We start from the raw sequence: 18875 nt of genomic DNA on the forward strand, positions 1-18875 counted from the left end.
ACACAACTCAAAGTGGCTCCTCCGAAGGTTAACCCCACCGGCCCCTTGCACTGCAAAATGAGGCCAGTTTTAAGAAGCTGTAAGTACGAATAACTAAACAAAGAATACTGTTATGTGGTGACACGAAAGGCACCTCGTTTCAAATCCATTCGACGTCGATTGCACAAGAATGAGTGGTGGCGATTTGAAAGGAGTTGAGAAAGAGTCGCAACCAACCGATGAGAAGAGGTGAGTTATTGGCAGGGTCAAATGCAGCTGCGTGTTTAGCTGACCTTACTACAGCTGACCCAGGTGGCCGCAGAAGAGTTCAGAGATGTCGCAAGTCAGTGCGTGACCTAGCAACGACCCACAGTCACTAGGGTGAGTTGGTGGTACAAGGCTCAAGTCCAAACATGCACAAACACACATTGGCACACGCACACACGCACACACACACACGTGCCTGCCACTACTGCTGTAGCCGATGTTGCTGCTACTGCTGATGCTGCTTCCGGTTTGACCGCACACGTCTTTGAACGCAGATGTGAGTGTGAGCCATATCGAGAACGTGTTTGAACATGGACACGATGCAACACACCGACGTATCAAACTAACCACAAAGCTAACATTCCTCTCTGATTATTGCCTCTGACACGATCAGACGAGCTAATGAGTGGGCTGTTTTCCACCCGTTGCATCAATGATCTGGGATGGTGTGGCAGGGGAGAGTGTGGCTACGTGAACTCATGCGCCCCACCCTCCTGATTCGCTGGCACTGGTCGTGAAATGCTGATTGCCACAAATGGTTGGCATGAGGGCTTAACTGAGAGTCGCCAGCATGCAGTGCACGCATCTCGCAGTTCAGTGACAATTAGAAAGGTGAGATTTGTTACCTCTACAGAGTAGAAGTGACTTCAATCTGAATTGGTCGTCCATTAGCTCAACCTACTTCGCTTCTTCACAAGACCCAGAACACGCCACACCCACGCATCCAAGTCGATCTTCACTAAGCACCAACACTGCTTTCCCGTGAGATCGCATGTCAGTGATTCTTCTTTCAACATTTGCCATCAAATGGCCACCGTCTCCCTTTCGCAAAGTGGAGAGCACTTGCCTTCCACATGGCGGACTCACCTCTTGACGCACTGCTGCCTCTCCATACATTCTTATGGGACATAAGTATGCACATAAACCCAAAATGACTTTCATTTCTCTCTTCGCATGATTAGACGTAGGAGGCCACTTTGGAGAGGAAGAAGATGTCACACTTCAGGTGGTGGTGGGTGATTATGTTGCAGCAGCCAAAGTGGGAGTATCACCTCATGACGAGCGGTAGCAGAGCGAGGAGCAATGGGAAAAGAGGCGACGGAATGTGTGTGTTTGGCATGAGGTGGCATTCGATTGAAGGTAGTCGTGTCATTAGGCGGTGTGTGTGTGTGACGTGGGAAAGCAACTGCATTCAACACATGCCACCATGGGGAGTGCAATAGGCAAACTGATGTGGTGGCAGACAAGTGACTGACTGACTAATGTGCTGAATTGAGGGTCCTGTGCCACGGGTGGAGACGTCGCTTACTTGGTCTGTTGCCACTGGCAATGTGCGTTGCATACGACCCTAGCTGGAGGGGCAAGTAATTCACTGGTTCTTTCTTTCTTTCTTCCCCTCTGAGTGAACCGATGTGTGCTAACAACCACTGGTCTTGTGGCACTGAGTTGTCTAAATGCCACACAGTCTGGTTCAATAAACAATGGTTAATGGAGTTGGTGCTTAAGAGGTAAAATTTTATCTTAATGAGAGAGAGGCAGAGCGGTGACATGGGATGAATACCTTTAAGTACGTAAAATATTGTCTGTTTTAAGCACACATGCCTGGGCCAAACCAAAATATCCAACGACTACCATGTGTGTGATTCTGGATGGAGTCACCCTGGAAATATGTGAATTTACCTAATCAGAGGCCTCATGCGTGATTGTTTTGTGTTTGACGAGATGAGCACCTCTATGCCTGAAATTCCAATTAAGTTAATAGGTGGTAGTACTATCTGCCTCTGTTCTACTAAGTGACCAACAGAGAAGTTAGTTAAATCAAAGGAAAATCTCTTATAGGTCACTCTTATAAGTTTTGCAATACTTCTTTCACATTTTGAATAGCTTGCTAGTCTTTTTCACTCTATTGTCATATTTAAACCCATTAACAAATTGTTTCATTCCTCTTCTTGACCATATACTTCTGGACGATGTTTTGGGACCAATTTAGGTGAAAAGAATTTGTAATTATGAAGTGATAGTAAATGATGTTAAGACATCCAAATCATTCCCTAGGCCCATTCACCCCACATCTCAATGGATATGCTCGTCATTAATGGCTATTTACTCATCAATTGATGCTCTCAAACACCTCTAAATAAGATGCCAGTTAAAAGTTAAGGTGGAACAATAGTAACAACATCTTAAATGGCAGGACATGAAACCCTTGTGTTCATAAATCAAGAAATTAGAGTAAAATACAGCCTGACTGTAGTGTTTCTGCGATCCAATCAAATTAATGGAAGGAGTTCGATCGCAGGATTTGATGGATTATCACCAGAGCTCTACACCTCCACTCTTAACAGTCTTCAGTCTCACCCTGTTATACAATCAGCAATAATTACGTTAGGACTTTATTAAGAAATCCTAACCAAAAAGGTCGAAGATGTAGCAGTACCTACCCTATTTTGGTCTCTCGCACATGCGGTAGGTTATCCCAAGGAGATTTTATTTAGAGCCTTGCCAAATATTCGTACAACACTTGGAACACGCTTTTTTCACAAATGCACACCAGCGGCGCCTTGTGCCAAACTCTTTAACACAAACTACCAGCGTTTCGGTTGCCAAAAGGTGTGCCTTTGGGTAGTTAAAACTACTAAACGACACTTTAAGTTTGTACCTTGCCTCGAACCCTTTGAAGTGAGTTAACAGGAGAAAACTGAGGCGAATGTGGCAAAAATGAACAATTACTCGGTAGAAGTCTTTGCGATCTGTTCAATTTTATAGTACATTCTCTATTTCATTCCCTGTTCCCTTAATGCTTGAGCGATTGCTTAAACTAGCCGACGAAGAGAATATACTTTGATGGCTTAGTGCTTAATCCCGTAACCGATGCGGACTCCGTTTTTTCAAACAGGGTATGACTGATAATCGGAAAACTTTTTTAAACGTAATCTGTTCAAACATCTGCGGGATGGAATATTCACCACCACCAAAACAACCGCTGAACCTTTATTTCTCCACTAAATGATTAAAATTACTCAGGAAATATTGGGCTTTAGGCTAATCGATTCTCGAAATGGTTGTTAAGGTACTGGGAAACCGAGATGCCTTCCCTCCGACAGCGGTGTAATTTGTGCTTCCCACTGAAAGCACCACGACCGCAGCAGCATTTCATTAAGTTACCACTGAAGATTCCAAATTATTTGCAAGTTTGTTAGGATAAAAGATTACCTAACATAATAAAAAGACTGGCTTGAATTTGAAGTCCCGCACTGGAATCAAGTTGATTTTCATCTCACCCATTAAATTATTAATGAATGGTGTCATTGCACAACAAAATGCGAATAAAAAATTCATGGACGCATGTTTAAAAGTTTAGCACCGTTGCGAAAAAATGTATACAGGAATATAATAAGTTGAAATAGAGTTCAATCTTGCCCTTAATCAAAAAAAAACAAATCTGTAAACTCTTTTTGAAATGTGGAAGAAAGAAATTAACTCGTTTCTCCGGGACATTAGGGTAAGACGTTGCAAGAAATCTACTCAACTTTCAAGGGAAATCAGTCTCCTCGCCTTTTTGTAAGCTGATATAATTATTTCACTTAAAGCATAAGCAAGTTTTAGTTAATGCAAATTCCATCTCTAATCATCTCAAGTCGGACTTAGAGCTTGGACTTCGGCGTCGATGACGTAGCGGAACGGCTACTAGTAAAAAATAATGTCAGCTTCCCAAGCTCTGGGGCCATTTTCCCCTTCCTTGTCCAAATGTTTTTTTTGGATGACACCACTTTGCCTTCACTCTGTAAGTCGTAGTTTAGGCGGTTGTTAGGCGCTGTTTGGTTTGCGCGACTGTCAGTAAAAGTGCAGCTTCTATGCGATGTTACAGGTTACATGTTGGTGAGGGTGTTGACCTTGGAGGCAAACACTCGGGGTCAATTCATGTAGGCGAGCGAACACTGTGAACAAAATGAGTTTCAATGGAACAAATCTGCAGCATTCTAAAAGAGCGTGGAAGCCCAGATCGTTCGATCCTAGATAAGCAGTCTGCATCCCTACACATGAAGTCTGTTTACTTGTTCATGCCACTCTCCTGGGAGCAATTACCAATGGGTCACAAACAGTCCTCAGACTGTTGCACAATTACGCTGGTTAAGCTTTAAAAACCAAGCGTTTTGACCTTAAGCTATTGTTTTTTTTTCGTAGGTTATCGTAGTACTTCCTGTTTTACAATATTTTTTTCCAAATCGGAGCAACCGAGACCAATATTTTCTAAAAATAGATACAAATTCACAAAAGGAGAAAGTGGAATTCAATTTATGCAAATTAGGGTACAAAAAACAGTACCGCATTGAGCTCTTCCGCAGTGTGCTGGAGATTTGACGATCAGCATGCACTTTGCTAGTACAAATCGTGTTGAAGCGTACAGATTTTAAGATCAAGATTATGTCTTCATAATTGTAATTCATTTTTACAAATAAACATGTTGAACTGTTAAACGGTCTTCAAAATAACTGCACAGAGTTTTAACCTCATTTTTCCTTCACTTGACTAGAGAATCACTTGTATGGCATTCCAGAGGTCATGTAAATAGCTTTAAAATGTATCAGGATATTTATTTAACTGGCATAAATTCACCACAAACAAGTAATATACTGACTTTAAAATGAAAATGATTCAAGTTTATTGAATATGCAGCCACAGTTCAAAAAAATCGTAATTAAGGAATCCATTAGTAAAATTTTGACCAACATGAACTCAAGACGTGTGTAAAACACCACATTTTTCACTTACCCATTTTTCCTCTTCGACGTTTTCTTTTGTACCACTCGTTACGTTGGACATCCTCTGCTTTTGTTCAAGTTCTTATTCGCAAGACTGTGCGATATTGGTAAGTGCGTATGTGTACTGGTGTTTCAATGTGCGTGAGCTGGTTTAAGTATTCCAAAGACGCCCTTCCAAATGATGAGAGAGTTTAATAGACTGGCAAGAAAAGTGGATTGGTCTGGTCGTGAGCCACTGACCAATTTGTCGCACGAGCCAATCATGCTCTCTCCCAAAATAACGGCTGCACGTGCTGCCTATAGGCTCAGGTCCAACACGCGAACCAGATCCAGGCCCCTCATTGGTGCCGCCGTGAGCCAATCAGCGACCCGGAGTAATCTCATTATCATTCGCACACACCGTTTTCCAGGTTGCGTGTGCACCTCTAATGAAGTCCCTGTAGATCCTATGTACTTACCAACATTCACCATTTTCCTCATCCATCGATCATCTGGTAGGTGGATGATGCACACTTTGCGCAAGGTCTTGCAGGATAAGACCCTCCTGCAATTGGATGCCTTAACAGCAGGAAGGCTAATATTTAAATAGTTTGATTGGTTTTACGTCGATTAATCACTAACCTAGTACTTGGTAAGACTTTTAGGAATTATACATAATTTCAGAATGCAAAATATTCACTGTTCTTTCGCCTTAAATGAGGCATTTTGGCATAAACTGTCATAAAAGAACTTATTGGGGCAAATGCGCTGTGATAAGGGGTTGAAGCTTTAAGCTGCACCTATAATTCAGCTTCATTTCACTTTGCAATTGTAAAGGCTGGTCAATCATTATAAGTCTGTGATTAGTGCTAGGTCATGCCTTCAACTGCTGGTTAAATTTGACCTCCAACTTTCATCACCACAAAACAACCCCAATAGGAAGTAACAAGGGTTTATTTATCCCATCCTATATTCCCTTTTTCCTAAAAGCATCGATATGTTGGCCATCTCAGAAAAAATCTGTCCTCTCAAGAATCTTTTTTTGTTTGGTGGGGTGAAATTTGACCCTGCACCACTGAACTATAGCTTCACCTAGCCACTTCAGGCAGGGCATGGCTTCGATGGAGCGTTTCTAGAACTGCAGGCCAGGTTCATAAAGTAATAAACCGTAATTAAAATATACCTAAGTACATCTACCTTCTGCGTGAGAAAAATAACGCAAGCGTATGATTTAAATTTCCTATCCTCGTCGATGAATAGGCATTTTAATGACCTTAGGCAAAGAAGTGTTACATCCGTGTGTGTACTCTTTCGCTTGTGCACTAAATGAAGCCTAAGTATATCCTCGCAAAATGCGTGAGAAAATCAAACTAAATGACTAGTGTAATAAGAATAACAAATATTTTTTATGTATCTTTGTATTTATCACCTCCTGTCCCTAACAGCCAATCAGGAGGCGAGGTGTATTGATCGCAAGCCAAAGGTGAACCCTCATTGGGTGACAAGCAGGCACAAACTTACGTGCACGCACGGAACCATTCAGGGAAGGGCATCTGGTAAAAGACAAGGCACCGATGGTGCAGCCCGATTCAAAAATTACTTGGTCGAATTTGTGCCCTGACCTTGGAGCCCAAAGTGCCTTGAGCGGGGTCGAAAATGGAAAACAGATCCAAATGTCATGGGATATGTTGGTTTCTTAGGCTCGTAAAGGCGAATGCCACAGTTAGAAAAACAACGAAACTACAATTTTAGATAATTTTAATTGGTGCTGCGTCTTAAACCATTTTTATCCAACTACTCCCACTGCATATATTACATAGGTGAATATGGTGTTACAAAGCAATCAAGCTTTGACAGTCCAGCTTTCTAAATTGTATTGGCGTATTTATAATCTTTTTAGAAATCACCAACTTACTGTATGATAAACGGCATTTCTTCGGTAACTAAAAATTAAAATGGAGAAATAGATGCACCTTCACACAGTCTTCCTATTGGCCATAGCTCAGCCAATCAGGTGCACAGTTGACTCAGTGTTTCGTACTGCAGCTTTGAGTTTTTTATTCCGGCTTTTCTTCCACATTTTGCAAATGCATTATTTATAGCGATTCAGCGCTATCTACTTACATATGGCTGCTTCCTTGTGCCAACTTTCGCAGCTTTCAAAACATTCACACTGCTCTAATTGCTTCCGGTGCTTATGCCTCTGGAATAGAAAAAGAGATAGTAACCTCCACACAGGGTATTTAAAATGCTAATCTTGTGCCTACACCTAACAGGCTAACTTAGAGAAGAGATTTAAATCATCTTAAAAATCTCTAATAGACCAAAAATAGTTAATCCAGTGTAACAGATAATGCAATGTGAAGCATGTGCTTTCTGGCATACCTAACCACTATGATGGATGTAGGGTAACATTGCCCTATCATAGCGAAAAAAATTTATCCCATCACTGTCATAGGGGCTTCGATACCTAGCACACATTGATAGCAAAAAGGCGCGTGTAATAGTCGCATAGGGAGGAAGTAGCAAGGTGCAGTCGTGGTCGGTCAGTTGCGCTCTGCCCACCGTGAAGCACGAAGGCAATTTCCACTTCTCGCCCATCTGGCATTGGCTGCAGAAATCCTCTTGTGCCTCCGTAAAGTAGTATCTTAAGGTTCAGTTAAGGAGGCCGGATCAGAACGCCGTGGTCTGATTGGTGGAAAATCGAGCCACAGGTGTGAGCAGCCCTTATGAGTCAGCCATGCGTCTCCGAATTCTGGGTGGTCGCGTGAGCGGCATCTTGAGAATCGACATGCCTCAGCCCTCATTACTTGTCTTTTGTCCAATAATTTGACTTTTGCGAATTCGAGGGGATGCAAAAAAGGGATCGTAGAATGATTAGTTTTACATTCCATTTAACCCACCAATCGGAAAGATTGAGAAAAAATTGTTGACCTTCAATTCGGGCTTCACTTCTCGGAAAAAAAAATGATATTTTAATTACATAGTTAAGGTTTTTCAAATTTGTTTTCTCCCAACACTAATCCTTAATAACAAATGCACATGAAATGTAAACGACTTTAACCACTTCTAAGCAGTAAGCTAATTTCCTTTTACAACAAGGTATTGGTTGTGTAGAATTGGAAGAAAACGGGGTGAAGGGGATTATAGTACCAATGATAGCGCGACTTTATGAGGATTTGTTTAGTGGAAGTAAGAAAGAAGGATCTTCATTCACTCCTCAGTAGTAATGGTGTCATCATTTTTGAATTACCAATGGCAGCTTCGATGTGCGTAGGGCAGTCTTGTGGGTACTGGAACTTTTGTGTACCTGGGTAACCACGAGTTAACTCCCTTATTCGACACTTTATTAATAGGCCAGTAAAACCCTAAACATCTATTCTAAAGTTCACCAGGAATTTATAAACATTTTTTAACTAATGAGTTTGACTCCCATCTTCACCCTTCCTCTCTCTCCTGGTTGAACGGAATTCGGGTAATGGCGTTACCAAAACGACAATAGGAAGCATGCATTGTTGAAAAAGAAGAATGTCATATCTTGTCAAGTTAACCACAACAATACAAAGATTTCCACTAAAATTGAAGATTTTACAATCCAAAATTTCTTATGGGATTCACATATGCGATGCTGCAGTTTCGTAGTGGTAGTATTTCCAACTACTTAAAATGATTTGTCAAATCAGATAAAAAAAATGACTAGAAAGTGTCGTTTTTAACTGCCTCCTTAATGACGGGCTAACAGCCAATCACACACCAGTCTCGGTAGGGTATCGATTTTGACGATCACTATTGTGAAGGGAGCTCGCAGCCCATCAGTTGGCATCTGCCAATGGCTATGCAGTAACTTTAGTGTCTCGCGACTTCCTGATGACGAAAGGAGGCCTGACACTGAGGCAATGTATTGCCGACATGCAGAAGGGCTTGGGCGGGGGGTGGACTGCCAGCATGGCCCTGGTGCCATGCCGTCTAGCGGAAGTACACGGGTGGAGCCTTAAGTGTCCTTGAGATAAAAACAAAGAGTTAAAAATTAATCAGAGTATTGCATAGTTTCGGATGGCTTCCTCCTGTAAATACTGTTTTTAAAACCCTCACCAGACTTGGGTAAGCCAAAGAAAGCAGGCAACTCTTTCCTTCATATCAATGTGTGTGACTTCGGTCAATTTTTTAAGAATATATCACTTAATGCTCATGGATTCACTTTTTAATGTTGATAGTAAGGAATGCATGTTGTTTCTTTTAGGAGTAATTTTGGAGTTCATTAACTTCAGAAAAATTGGGCTGTAGCTGTATGTGTGGGGTCCAGCTTATATTTACTTCGAAGATTGTAGTAGCCATCGGAATCAAACAAAGCATACATTTTGATTAATTTCAGTGTGTTTCTGCCCTGGAAAATCAGAAAATATGGTGATTGCACTACAGAATTGGGTCATAGGCTACTGAGAACCTATGTAGATGGCAAAGCTGTCCTATTTTAGTACGTTGGAGGTATAACTCTCGGTTTAGGTAAGGAGGCTCCCTGCATGCTCCTTGATTGTACCTCCGCCAGATGGGCTGTCGTCACCAAGTCCTACTGTAAGCCGAAAATACATCTTCTGCCTGTGTATTGTGTCAGTGCTGGGGCACTACAATTCTATTGGCAGAGATAAAATTACGAAATACACTTTAAAGTGACGAAATAAAGGGATTGCAGAGCATTGAATTTAAACGGGTTCAGCGCTTCGCCATTCCACCTCTGGCTTCACACCCTCCATAAAGAGCAGACCGGCTACAGGGGACATCCTTTTTTGGACAAGTATTATACAAGGGTGAATGGAATCAAGACCGATTTCTCCTCGTGTGCCAATGATGTCTACTTAGTCAGGAGGTCCGCATACACAAACCGCTTCTAAACCAAGGGAGTGCATTCAAATATTTGTGCATTAAAAAATGTCTAACTGCATATAATTTGATCAACCTGCCAGCACTTGATCATTCCCCACCAGTGCCTTTTTAACGTACGTGGAAGAAATGCGCATCGAATTTGTAGCTCTCATAGGTCACTAGCATCCGTTAATGCGGTAGCTTTTAAGTGGCGTCTACATGTCCAGCCTCCGCTTCCATCTGTCCGCCCTTCCCACTTGATGTAAGTGTAAATCAACGATGCTATCACTTACTCGGTTAAACGTGACTGACGGTTCTTACTGCCACCCTGACCTTTAATTGCCACAATCAATGGCCCACCTAATTCTACGTCATTGTCACGAGAGGAAATTTTATGGTGATACACCTCCTTTGGAGCTCTTCTTCTCCAAATACTCCCCACGAAGGTATGCGAAATGATGCTGCAGCTTAGCGGCCTATACAAACTCGATTCGTGAGGTGGAAAACCATCTCGAAGCACATCCGTTGAGTTTAACCGAAATCTGGTGAAACGAGGCCTCCGAGCCTCAGGAAAGCAGCAGAGGTCATAAGAAGTGGTAGCATATCAGTGGACTGGCGCATGTCCGTGCCTTCCAATGGATGAAGACACATGAAGAGGTGAGCTTCACGAGTCTCCACAGGTTACAGTTATCCTTTGTAGTAAGAGGCACCCAAAATTTCACTGTTTTTATCATTTTTTCGACAGTTTGTGTTAGAGATAACTTCTTTGCGGGTATAATGCAATTTTGGAAATTCTCTGCCTAACGCAAATCCCACCTCGTAACCTTTTCATGTGTTGCTTTAAAAAATGTCGACTTCAAAATACGACCGTCTGGGAATTTGAATGCCAGCTAGGCAAATAATTACCAAAAAAAAACAATTTGGTGAATTTTATCATATTGACAGGTTATTCTAAAAGGTTTTAACTAAATATTTATTATTTCTTCATAAATCCATGACCTTTTGTTCAGGCGGTGCAAACATCAGACCAAGTAAATAAAACTGTGATTGCGAAAAATAGCCTACAAAGTAGCCAACGTTGCCCCCTACGTTATTCTCCCATTTTATATTCCCCTTTCTCCCATTTCTGACGACAGCCGTCCGAAAATAAAAGTGCGCATTCTCCCCTCCGCCGCTTGCGGTTGATTGGTATTTTGCCGCTTTGAACAGGAAGACAATAGAAATTACCCTTCAACAGAGTTGAAGTTAAGCTCAGTTCCAGCGAGGAAACCATCATTTATATTAGTCGGCGAATGTGAATTGTCCGACAGCCAGTTGTCGATTGGACCGTAAAAGACATTATCACCACCTTGATACCGAAGTCGTCCTTATCACATCATTGCTAAAGCCGGGACTATGGACTATTTATTGTTGGATCCGTGTTAGCTAGAATCGAATTTGCATCAAATGTTCTGCTAACGACGGACTAGCATTGCGAGAGCAAAATCTACTAGTCAATCAAATCGCTGAATCAAAGCTTACTTCAAAAACGCACACTCCACTTTCAGCCTAAGATCACTACATGACGCATTTACCACCAATGACAAAATTTATTTGAGTTTATTCCCCGGTTCATTTGACTAGCTGAGGGGGGAATGACATGGTCCGGAAGCCATGCCACCTATCTGAAGTGTGAACGCGGTTCCTTAGGTGCCCGCAAAATCAAAAAGCAGAGGTAAACAGACAATTAACGTACTGCATAGCCCCCATTTCCTTTTTGGCGCAGTGCCCGAAGCTGCCCTTGGTCAGCCCTCCCGCTTCGGCCATCACATCGACCACTTACCAACCAACCGCACCAATCATCAAAGTTGCGTGTAAATAAGATGATTTCTGACTGCAATGCAGCTGACCTCTCCTGCCAATTTACTGAATCTGGGTTTTTGTCCCGTATGGGAGCTGTATCGGGGGGAGGGGGGATGAAGGAATGTGCAAGTCATCACGTATATCCATCGTTAGTCGTACGAATATTGGTCTAACAGCAGAGTCATTTATTAAAAAATGGAGCTTAATGTGGTTTCGTGGTGACAAGGTTCCTTGTTTATTCCTTCTTGCCACTTTGTTTGCACTTTGGTTCTGCCCAGCCATTTCTACCCAAGTTCCACCCACTTAAAAGAGAGGTGGAGGCGACATCGTGTGTTCACTTCATTGACATCTTCATAGGGGCACCGTAAACTGCTTCGTAGCTAACCTTTTTGGATGGTTCACAGCTAGTGTCGCTTCAGTTGTTAATAGTATTCCTGCAGAACACGGGGTGGGGGCTGCCTCCGATGGCAGACGTCATTTTTAGCCCTTCTGTTAGGGATCGCTACGTATTCCGCAGCCTATACCTTTCTTCCGTCACATTAAGGTCCAGCATTCAGTAACAGATATCATGATAGTTGTTCTCTATGATCGGGTTTACTTAGCGCTGCCACCAATGTCACACATGAGTCTTCCAAATGAACGGAGGGGCTACTGGCATAGTTTAGAGGCCACGCCATTCAGCTGAAGCACAAAAGCCTATGCTTCGGCACCTGGAATCCAACAAGAAGAGTTAGGAAAGAGCCAAAGTAGTACATCATTTTTGTAACTGTTATGTTTCATTCATAGGTCAAAACCATTCCATCAAAATTTTTAGTTAAGATTTAGAGCCTCCCCAGCGTTTGCACTTTAGTAAATGTTTCAAAGTCTTCATTGGTTTTTATGATTTGTCAATTTTACAAGCAAAGTAGGGAAATACATGCCAAAACTAGTTATATAAATTCTAAAAATAAACGAAGAAGAAATGATGGCTGTGGGTCCTGAATAATAAAATTATTACACAGGCAATGTGAGCAATAAATTATCCGTGTCCCAGCAGCTAAGAGGCACGGAAGGGAATAACAGGAATGCATCAGTAATCGTCCGTAGCAGTAAATCAGTTTCCAACAGCCTATAAGCTTTCTAATTTAAAGTACGAAGATATTTGATTTAAACTAAGAAAAAGACAGCTTGTTTCCTCCAAAGCCTAAATCTGATGTGTACAGCTTAGGCATTCTTGGGAGCTGCGTACCCCAGTCTCTCGCCAATTCTATGTTATTTGCTACAGCAAGTACCGAAGTTCAAACTCACTCATTTGAGGAGGGACATTTAATTAGTTTCCAAGCCATTTTGAATAATCCACGCTTATTGCCTGCAGTAGCTTACACTTCCTCGTGTAGTTGATTTCCTCACGCCAGTTTGGTTGGGGCGACATATGTCTTACCTCTACATTCTGTAGCTGCTTTAAGAGAAGACGATGTCTTTGGTCCTCATTCATTTACTATTATCGCTCACCCAAAGGACTGGCTTTAAGCTCTATGCTCACTTGTTTGTTTTGCTGCATTTTGCAATGTTGAGAGACGTGGTGCATTTAACATCGCAGTTGTTGCCACGGTGGGGGACGGAGATACTTTTTTGCCTTGCCACAAACTTTGAACAACTAATTAAACTCACCTTCGTTCTCCTAAAAAACGAACTTAATTTCATTTCGTGGTAGTTCGCAGTAATTGGAATGGGAATAGGTTAGTCAATGTTCTCCTGAAATGGTGATTAATTGCCAGGCATTTGCAACTCCTTAATTGTTTTTCAGCTTTATAATTGGGTTACTTGGGTACTGACCAGCACAGTTTTGAAATCCCGCCCAGCGGCATTTGCCTCCGGGCCAGACCAGTAGCCCCTAAGCCCTCCTCTACGTCGTCAGGGCATTTTCTGTCCTAGTATTATAATTTCCCCTGACTTCAGGGAAGACTCGGGGAGCTGCATTGGTGGCAGTGGATAGAGAACTCTATCTTAAAAGACGACTATTCCGATTTCCACTGCTGGATGCTAAGTTTTTAGCGTGACGGGAGAAGCGCGCATTATAGCGGTTGAGATAATATGTGTCAGAACCTTACACAAGGCTTAAAATCATATCAACCTTCGGCGACTCCCCCAATTCCCCATTCTGTAGGGCATCTGTTAATAACTAAAGCTACATTAGCTGTTACTAGGAATCATATAGAAAGTCAATTAAGTAAGAAGTCGATACCTCCTTCACCTCTCATCTAGGTGGATGGAACCCACCAAACTGTTTTAAACCCTATTTTTTACGAAATGACTCTACTTCTAAACCAGCGTTCTTACGCATAGCGATACAAGATGATCAGCACATTCTTCCCTTTCCCCAATACGGTTCCCAATCAAAATAAAACTCCAGATCCAGTGGAATTGCCAAGGGTTCCAAATTTAATGGCTGGCGTGGTTGGCTTGTGGGTATTATTTTTATAGCACTGACTGCGTTGTGGTGGTTGACGTAAGAGGTTGACCAAGGGGGGCGTCGGGGCTGACGCTTGAAAGGAGAAGGGGAGGGTGCTGTGATGTGTTGGCTGATTGTTTAATTCTTCGTTTTGGTTTCTCGATCTTTGCGACCTGGCCTGTGGGCCATGTCTGTAGGCCCTGCTTACCCCACAGCCCCACCTGTGGAGGATGATACATACCCTAACCCATGTAGTTTTCCATCTTCAAGGAAGTTTCGCAGCCCTACGCATTGTTCCAAAATAAAGGCCGATCGGAATTTTAATCACTATTTGAGCCGTTTGTTTGGACTGATGAAAAATGAAGCAGTCTAAAATCAATAAAAAAGAGGGGAGGGGAGTTTTTACGATGTAACACTGGATAGTCGATAATTAAATAATCATTAGACGCTAAATGCGTATCGATTTTTAATCACCCAGATAATTTTAGCTACTTTAAAGCCCCCCTTAAGTGTTGGTTTGCTTTTGATATCGTCTATATCTCTTGTCAGGTAATTTATTTGTTTTAATCCCTACCCTAAATTTAGGTGATGTCTACTTGGCGTTCCACCTGTCTCGTCTCGACCAAAATCATGTTTATTTTCCACTGCTGTTTTGTTAAAAAAAGACGTTACAACAACCTATCTTTAGACACTTTCATCTATTCTGAACAGGTAATAAACACTTAACCTAAAGGGGCCTTTGAAAGCACCAGAAAAGAAGGTCAAACTGCGACCCATGTCAGTGGGCAGATGCTGTTTAATGAGCTAAAAAAAAAGACCTTACCTGTTCCAGCAGAGCCAAATCATCCCCAAAATACCAATATTTTTAGCTGTTTTTCTGCAGAGAGTAACGATAAATAAGAAGCGCCATAACTTTTGACAAATGAGCAGTGTTGTGCCACCCAACAAGTGGATTGATCTGCTTGAACTAGGCAAGCAATTTGTAATCTCCTGTTTGAATAATTAATCGAGCTACATTAATCGTGGTCTTATTAGTCTAGCTAAACGGAGTTTTGCTGTGGCTTGGGGAAAAAATGAAATCAAGCTCTAAAAAGTTCTTTCCTCATGAAGTGTTTTGTAACCAACCCGGGCACATTTGCATCTTGGCGTCAGTGGACGAGGCGGAGCGCATCCCGATGTAAATCAGATGTGCTAAAGAGAAAAATATGCATTTGGAAGAAGAACTAGTTGGTTCATTGTGTGCTGACTACCTCTTTGGGAAGGAGAAAAAATGGGTTTATAATTCCGCAGCAAATCCTGGTATTTCAGTGCTCTTTAACCTCGTCATCTGCATTCAAATGCATCCTCTAAATGCTCCACCTCTAGAATTTTCCAGTTTTTTAGATTCATGCGATTATTTGACGCTAAAACCAAACCAGGTACCATTCTCTCTCACCTTTGTCTCACAACAAAGTGTCCACTCCAGTTAGCATGTGATAATCTAGCACAAAAGGCAGGAAAGGGTAGTAATTGCCACTTTGAGGCATGTCGAGAGGGAAAGTATGAGGCAGGCTCTCTATCTTCCAACTCGGTTTGCTGTATGTGGTCTTCTCGTGGGTGAGAATTTTGTCGTATGAGGTCTTATATCGCGATATTTTACAAGAATCCGCTTATACCTTTCTTCCCACTCTCTGCTTGACTAGTCCTGCCTGCCATCGATGCCCCTTTGTAAAGAAACTATTAATACATTTCTTCGAAGTGTATCGAACAGATGGACAGGTAGGTAGTGGCAGCCACGGGTGTAGCTTGGCTTTTAGTGAGGGGACAATACCTTGTGAACAGCAATGCGGTGCTATGCAGTGTAGCTCACTACGTCGCACACACGCACATGGCAGGCCTAGTCTAGTGGCAATGATGTAGGGTGTGCCTTAAAAGTGTGAAATTGATAGTGAATGGAATGTCTGGGGATGACCAGTAATGTGGTATGGCATGTTCGTCCAATTAACGGAATTCCAAATGCCTACCAAAGCCATTTTTCATCACAGCTTTGTCAGAAAGTTAGTAGGTCGGTGGGTCGGCAGGTCGACTAATCAATCTGTCAGCAAGCCTGCCAGCAAACAATTCTTCCCCATCGTCACACTTTTATAACCTACGTCGACGAATTAAACACCAAATTGGTAGTTCTCATAGCTCACCAACATCTCTTAAAGCAACAGCATTTGAATGATGCCGACTTGCCCAGCCTCCACGTCTCATCTGCTCTCCATTCACGCCAGATTTAGGTGAAGACCCATTGGTTGCATCCCTCACTAGGATGAACATGATTGACAGTCCTTCTCGACACCTTAATCCTATATTGCCATTATTACCGGGGCAACTAAGTCTCCTTCGCTGTCAAGAGTGAGGAGATTTTGTGAGGGAAATTCATCTGTTTTGGAGTGACTGGTCATCTCCCTTTCAGGGCGATACCTTCTGCTACCGCGTAGAGCACCTTCTCCAACTACTTAACAAGAAGGCATGTACAACGATGCTGCAGCTTAGCGACCTATATAAAATCGATTCGTGAGGTGGAAAACCATCTGGAAGCACCTTGTTGGGTTTGGCCAACAGCTGATGAAATGAGGCCTCCGAGATGCAGGAAAGTGGTAGAGGTCACAAGAAGTGGTAGCGTATCAGTGGACTGGCGCATGCCCGTGCTTCTCAATGCATTAATATAAATAATCGCATGCAATTTACAGGAACTCCTCGTTACAAGAGGTGTCCGAAACTGAGTGAACTTTTTTGGGCTTCTAACAGCTTTTATGTATCCTAATCACTTTCTCCAGGCGAAGATGGATCTAAGTGATACACTTATCTCTCTTTTAGGGACAACCTTTTCGTTAGGCATTTCTTTGATCGTTTTGAACCAATCCTTGTGATTTAAATGTGGGCGCACTTGCTTACAATTTGATCACATTAAAGCCTTGCTTTTGAATCTGCGTAATTCCGGCGCCAATCCTGAACACATTCCTTAAAATTTTGCGCTCAGATTGTGGCAAACTGTGCAATGGATGCCGTAAACTGGAGAAAATACCCTTTTAAAACCCGTTTAAAACACATTTTTACTAATTTATTTGATTTGCAGCTATCAGTGTCCAGATAACTGCTACTATTGCTCAAAATAAACCGTTGGGCACCTTATTTGTAAACGCCTTTACCAATTCAGTGTTTCGAAACAAATTGATACATTTAATTGAACAACCAATCACTCACCTTACTAACTGTCGGAGTTTGACTTGCCCCCATTATTTCATAGTCCCCATCACGCAAACTCCATCAAAGCGTCTGCTGGTACCGCCGAATGCGAGGGCAACGTAATGCGACAACGTCGTTAACATAATGGCCCCGTAACTCCCTGGGGAATGCCTGTCCACTTATCCAAAGCCACTTATGGTTTCTGCGAGGGCCGTCCTTAACTGAGGCCAAGCAGCAGATTGCTATAAAATGGACAATTTCAAGTCTGTCAGAAATTTCCACCTTTAAATCATTCGAATTTTGCTTTAAGATCAAAAGCCTCTTCATTGTCTATGTGTAAAGCTTCCAACACAAGTTGCAGTCAGTACGCCTCTTAAAATCTGCTATTCATTTAAAATGGGAGTACCAACCTTGGCGTTTACCATTATAAATTATAAGTGAACGGTAAGTACGTCAATATTTAGATTTATGGACAGCATGTGGTTTAGAATTTGATTCTAGTCGAAATATAGGTTACAGCGTAATTTGACCAGAAATTACTAAAAATATATTGTGAGTGCCTTATTGTGTCCGGACTGACTCTCTTAGAATGAACTTCCTGACTATGTGGCTATTTTACTCCTTCCTGTCACAGTATTTTACTGAATTTACCAACAGAAGAAGCAGTGTAATTCAACTGCAACTTTGATTTCTCCATAAACGGTAAATATGAATGGACAAACAGGTGATAGCGGTCTTGACAACCACGATGTGCAACGAGGCAGGTAGATATGAATAGACTTTTCGCATTTAAAGCTGGTAAATAAATCTTATCTTGTTCTCCAAGAAGGGTGGTGGCAGTGTGTACAATAAGTAATCCGTGTTTCGAAGTACCGTGATACTTTGATTGTTTGGCTCTTTACTTTGGTCACGCGAGAGGAGAAGGGCAGAGCTATTAGACTTGGTCCAGCGGCGTGGCTTTGGGACCATTCCGGTAGCCCCTATCCCTTCTGTACGTCTGCGATTCACCTTCTGCCCTAGTGTTATGACTTGTCTCATCAAGGGGAGGCGTCCGGGTGCTACATTGGTGGCAGCAGAAAGCGAGCCTGACCCTAAACGAAAACCAGCCTGATTTACATTTCTGAATGGCAAAAATTGACTCGATGGCAGAAGAACAAACGCTGCGAATAGGAGAAACTGTGATAACCTTTAATGGAGGGGTTGAGAATGACGTTTACCTTCGACAAATAGCCCAGTCTCCAGGTTGGCTATTAACAACTGAAGCGACACTAACTGTGAACCATCCGGAAAGGTTCATTACGGAGCTGTCTACTGCACCCGTAGGAAGATGTCAATGTGGTAGACTTGTGATATCCCCTCCAATCCTTCACTAGCTGGATATATCCTAGATAAATAGATATGGCTGGGTCACACTGAAGTGAGAACAAGGCAGCAAGGAGAAAAGACCTTGAAAAGATGCAAAATCTCATCCTTTGTTAAATGACTCGGCTTAAGGTCAGTGTTCCTATGCCTAGCGATGGACACGCCTGACGGGCAGCATA

General features: G+C 42.3%; 3 protein-coding genes across 3 annotated transcripts; 1 reads left to right on the top strand and 2 right to left on the bottom strand. All coding sequences in view use genetic code 11, as the record gives it.

Annotated features, from left to right (window-relative positions):
- Nucleotides 1-169: 169 nt before the first annotated feature.
- On the top strand, nucleotides 170-2236 carry EGR_07514 (hypothetical protein; the record flags this gene model as incomplete). Its single annotated transcript, XM_024496763.1, has 3 exons — nucleotides 170-228; nucleotides 1650-1754; nucleotides 2131-2236. 3 exons carry the CDS (start codon nucleotides 170-172, stop codon nucleotides 2234-2236), a joined length of 270 nt encoding a protein of 89 aa, XP_024348834.1.
- Nucleotides 2237-4840: 2604 nt separating this feature from the next.
- EGR_07515 (hypothetical protein) lies at nucleotides 4841-9418 on the bottom strand (the record flags this gene model as incomplete). The annotated part of the gene is made up of 5 exons (XM_024496764.1): nucleotides 4841-4884; nucleotides 6611-6728; nucleotides 6904-6931; nucleotides 7799-8007; nucleotides 9344-9418. 5 exons carry the CDS (start codon nucleotides 9416-9418, stop codon nucleotides 4841-4843), a joined length of 474 nt encoding a protein of 157 aa, XP_024348835.1.
- Nucleotides 9419-18123: 8705 nt separating this feature from the next.
- On the bottom strand, nucleotides 18124-18631 carry EGR_07516 (hypothetical protein; the record flags this gene model as incomplete). The annotated part of the gene is made up of 2 exons (XM_024496765.1): nucleotides 18124-18454; nucleotides 18552-18631. The coding sequence occupies 2 exons, from the start codon at nucleotides 18629-18631 to the stop codon at nucleotides 18124-18126; spliced, it is 411 nt and encodes a 136-aa protein (XP_024348836.1).
- Nucleotides 18632-18875: the final 244 nt, after the last annotated feature.

This window comes from Echinococcus granulosus (assembly GCF_000524195.1).
Source record: "Echinococcus granulosus chromosome Unknown EG_S00079, whole genome shotgun sequence".
NCBI classification, from domain to species: domain Eukaryota; kingdom Metazoa; phylum Platyhelminthes; class Cestoda; order Cyclophyllidea; family Taeniidae; genus Echinococcus; species Echinococcus granulosus.